General features: G+C 30.1%; 1 protein-coding gene across 1 annotated transcript; it reads left to right on the top strand.

Annotated features, from left to right (window-relative positions):
* The first annotated feature begins 3,029 nt into the window (after window positions 1–3,029).
* On the top strand, window positions 3,030–3,938 carry LOC101492696 (uncharacterized). Its single transcript, XM_027334148.2, has 2 exons — window positions 3,030–3,204; window positions 3,833–3,938. Exons 1-2 carry the CDS (start codon window positions 3,119–3,121, stop codon window positions 3,936–3,938), a joined length of 192 nt encoding a protein of 63 aa, XP_027189949.1. The 5' UTR covers window positions 3,030–3,118.

A 3,938-nucleotide genomic window follows, 5' to 3' on the forward strand; every position in this document is an offset into this window, starting at 1 on the left:
TTACTTTTTCATAAATAATAAAATTTATATTTTTCTACAACAAAATAAATTTTTTAAAATAATAAAAGTGATGGTCCCTAAGAAAAATCGCAAAACTCAATTTAATTTATAAAAAAATAAAAATAATTTTTTTATAAAAATAAATTGAGATAATTCAGTTTCTGTATGAACTACAATAAAAAAAAAAACTATGTAATAATAGTAATTTGAAAATGACACTTTAGTCTGTTGGATTTTGATCCTTTGATTCCTAATTTTGACATAATTCACAATTCAACAATGTTCATACTTAATATGATAAATCTAATATTTCAATTGAGCAAAATTTCAGGAACACCAATTCAATCCTACACACTTGGATCAAATTGCTTGGAACACAAGAAATCAACAAAAGTTGAATTCTGACTATGTAAATCGATTGGGCAATCGATGTCATAACAAGGGTGTAAGGAAATCTTAAATGTTTGTGAATGTGCAATCGATTAGGCAATCGATTAGCTTAATTAAAATAAAAAACTGCAAAAGTCAGTAGCCTCTGATTTGGAGAGTAATCGATTGGTAAATCGATTGAACATTTCACAAATCAAACCTGATGGTAACACATCGATTGGTAAATCGATTGGATGAGTCACAGTGGCACTCCAGTGCTGAGGGAATCGATTGGCAAATCGATTGACAAAGTATCATTTGAAAAATGACCTCACCTGTGACAAATACAATCGATTGGACAATCTATTGTTAACACTTTCATTTTGTTAAAGTTTGGTTGCAATCGATTGGGAAATCGATTGAACTAAACACCAGGTAAAAACTTTTCAGGAACATGCTATTAAATCGATTGGCAAATCGATTGACATTAAAAACCTGAGCCACTGTTTTGAAAACAATCAATTGGCTAATCGATTGAAATAAACTTTTTGAAAACACAGTGAACTCTGTGATTTGGCAAATCGATTGAGTAATCGATTGAAAATAGTTTTATCAAAACAGTTTCCCAGAAATCGATTAGGCAATCGATTTATACAGGTCTGGACATGTTCTGCTGAAAAGTGTTGTTTTAATGAATCGATTGGTAAATCGATTAGCTTGTATAGTTTCAAGATTAAAGAAAACCAAGATCGCGATAATCGATTGGCAAATCGATTTAGCTCATTTTAAAACTTTACTAAATCGATGGGGAAATCGATTTCGTAGTTGGTTTTTCAGAAACTATATAAGATGTCTTTCAATCTTTATTCTAATACTTTTTTCATAACAATTCATAACTTTCATAATTTCTCTTATGCTCTCAAAAACGGTTCATGGCAACAAACTAACAACTTCATAGTTGTGATTACAGATCTCAATACAGTTTGTTGACAATCTAAGAGAAATGATAATCTGCTCAAGAACAATCCATGAATATCCAGATTTGTGAAGAGCAACATTCATAAAGATTGAAGACCTTCTTGTTTTAATTTTTTTATTCATTCTGTAACAAATCTTTGAAACGAAACGAACGCTAGAAATCCAGCTAGAAACTGGTGGCTACTTTCTTGGGGGAAGAGGGTTCAACAAGAAAGAGTCGCACTGTGATTCTGTGATAGGTTGACGAGTATCTACAAGGATCAGAGGGTATTCAATAGGAAAGAGATCATTAAGACAGATAAGTTTCAGGGAGGAAACTGGACAATCTGTAATTGATTCTTTCTATTGAAGGAGAAGAAAATCTGAAATCCGATTGGATTTTCAGGACTGGACGTAGGTTGTTGTTGACAACCGAACCAGGATAAATCTCTGTGTCTTCTTCTCTAACTCTCTCTTTAATTTTCTATATTGCTAACTTTGCATGCCTCAAAATTTAAATTCCGCTGTGCACTTGATACTGATTAATTTGGTAACGAAAACTGATATATTTTCTGTTATTTCGAGGTCAAGATACCAACATAGTCTTTATCAATAATTAAAAAGAAATAACTTAATCTCTACAAAAAACATGAATATAAATAACTTGTAAAATTTTGGAACCTATTTTTTGTGTTGTAAGGATGAGACTGAAAATTATAATCAAACCTTATTCCTTTAAATAAGGTAGTCTAAACCAAATAAAATTTAGTAATTAAAAACATTCTTTCTTTTGTTGACGATTTTTTTAAGAAAAAAAATTATAGTTAAATATATTTTAATCTATCTAAGATACCTTCCTATCAAGTTTAGTCCTACTTTAGAAAGAAAACAAATTCAGAATCTACCAAAAAATTTCATGAATGTTTAGTTTCTCATTAGATGATTTTGATAAACTTTCATCGATATTTAATTCCATTAAAATCTAAAAAGAGAACTGAAAATATATTTAATACTTATTTAATTGAAAGGATTAATGGTTGTAGAAATGAACAAAAATATAAATTGAGTGGTAAGATACCTATATAATTTAAGCAAGTGTGTAGAAGTCGGATTCATTGATAAAGACGAAACTATATTCTTTTTAATTATTGTTAGAGATATAATTATTTATTTTGTATGGTAGTTCATGTAAATATAGAATTGTTTCAGTTTAATTTTTCATAGATCAAATTAAATTTTATGATTTTTTTCAAAGACTAAAATAAATCATTATATTTTAGAGAGATATATATTTTATTTCCTATAAAACATTATTGTAAAGAAAGTAACTTTTTTTAATCAAAAAACAGTAAATTTATTTGGTTAACAATACAAAGGATAAAAAAAAAACGTAGACTTTTAAAACTAAAAAACAAGATTCAATAGTTTCAGTTAAGAAAAAAGTCCAAAAAAGTATTCATTGTTCAATCAACGAGAAAACATTAAAATAACTAAAGAAGTAAAAAAGATAAGTCGGTATTAAAAGACAGCAGCAGCCTAAGGTTAATGCCAGTAAAAAAAAGCGTAGGTAACGTGGCCTTTTACATTGACGGTGGATAGATAGAAGTAGAACTAATGGTGCAGGAACGAAAGTTACTCTACCTTCCCCCGAAAAGTCTAGTATATTTAAGAAATAAGAAGGAATACATAATTCACTTTAAAAACGAAAATAAATAATATATCAACTAATCGATATAATTTATTCACTTTACAATCTATTCACGAGAATCTAAATACACAGTTAGAGACTAAAATGGCGCAGGAAAGCAAAGAGCCCTGCAAGAAAGAGGCTTGTGCCATTCAAGCTTGCCTCTCAAAGAACAACTTCCTCCCGCAAAAGTATGTCACCTGAACGCTATCTCTATGCACTTTCAATCATTTCGATTTTTATTTTCTTGCATGTAGCGATTGAGGAATCAATCAATCTTTTCCTCATCATTGAATTGCCATAACATCTTTGATTTCGTGTTTGTTTTCTCTTGATGGAATTTCAATTCTTCTGTAATCACTCCAAGAACACACGTCCACTAATTTTTATCAGAAAATAAATCCCTAATAAACGGCGCTGCTAATATGATTTCATAAAAGAAATCAGATTAAATATTGCTTCATAATTTGTCCCTTTGAATGACAATGGATCAGAAGTGAAGAAACCAATTGAGAAACCCTAAAATATGGGACTCACTAACTGTTCCAGCTTAACCTCTGTGACTTTTCTGCACTCCATCTCCGATAAGTTAGATGAAGAAAGAAAACTTTCTTTCACGGCGCCTTATGAAAAGTGTGAATTGGAACACAATTTATTTTTGATTTCATGAAAATGAAAAAAAAAAGATTGGTTTTGCATTAAAACAACCACAAACATCACAAATAGTTATCAATGGCAACCTTGTGCTTAAAAGCTCTCTTCCTAGTGAGTTAAATTAAATACTGAATTGTTGTCTGAAGTTTCTTTTAACACTGCCAGGTGCGCTAAAGTAATTGAATTGCTGGACTTCTGCTGCTCAAGATGCAATTATAATTCAACTCACTGTGCTTCGCTCTCTGGATTATTGAAGCAAAACTCCAAGTAA

This window comes from Cicer arietinum, chromosome 1 (assembly GCF_000331145.2).
Source record: "Cicer arietinum cultivar CDC Frontier isolate Library 1 chromosome 1, Cicar.CDCFrontier_v2.0, whole genome shotgun sequence".
In the NCBI taxonomy this organism is placed as follows: Eukaryota; Viridiplantae; Streptophyta; class Magnoliopsida; order Fabales; family Fabaceae; genus Cicer; species Cicer arietinum.

Coding starts and splice junctions, on each gene's coding strand:
- LOC101492696 (XM_027334148.2), top strand. CDS start 3,119: ATGGCGCAGGAAAGCAAAGAGCCCTGCAAGAAAGAGGCTTGTGCCATT. Junction 3,205..3,832: donor AACAACTTCCTCCCGCAAAA/GTATGTCACCTG, acceptor TAACACTGCCAG/GTGCGCTAAAGTAATTGAAT.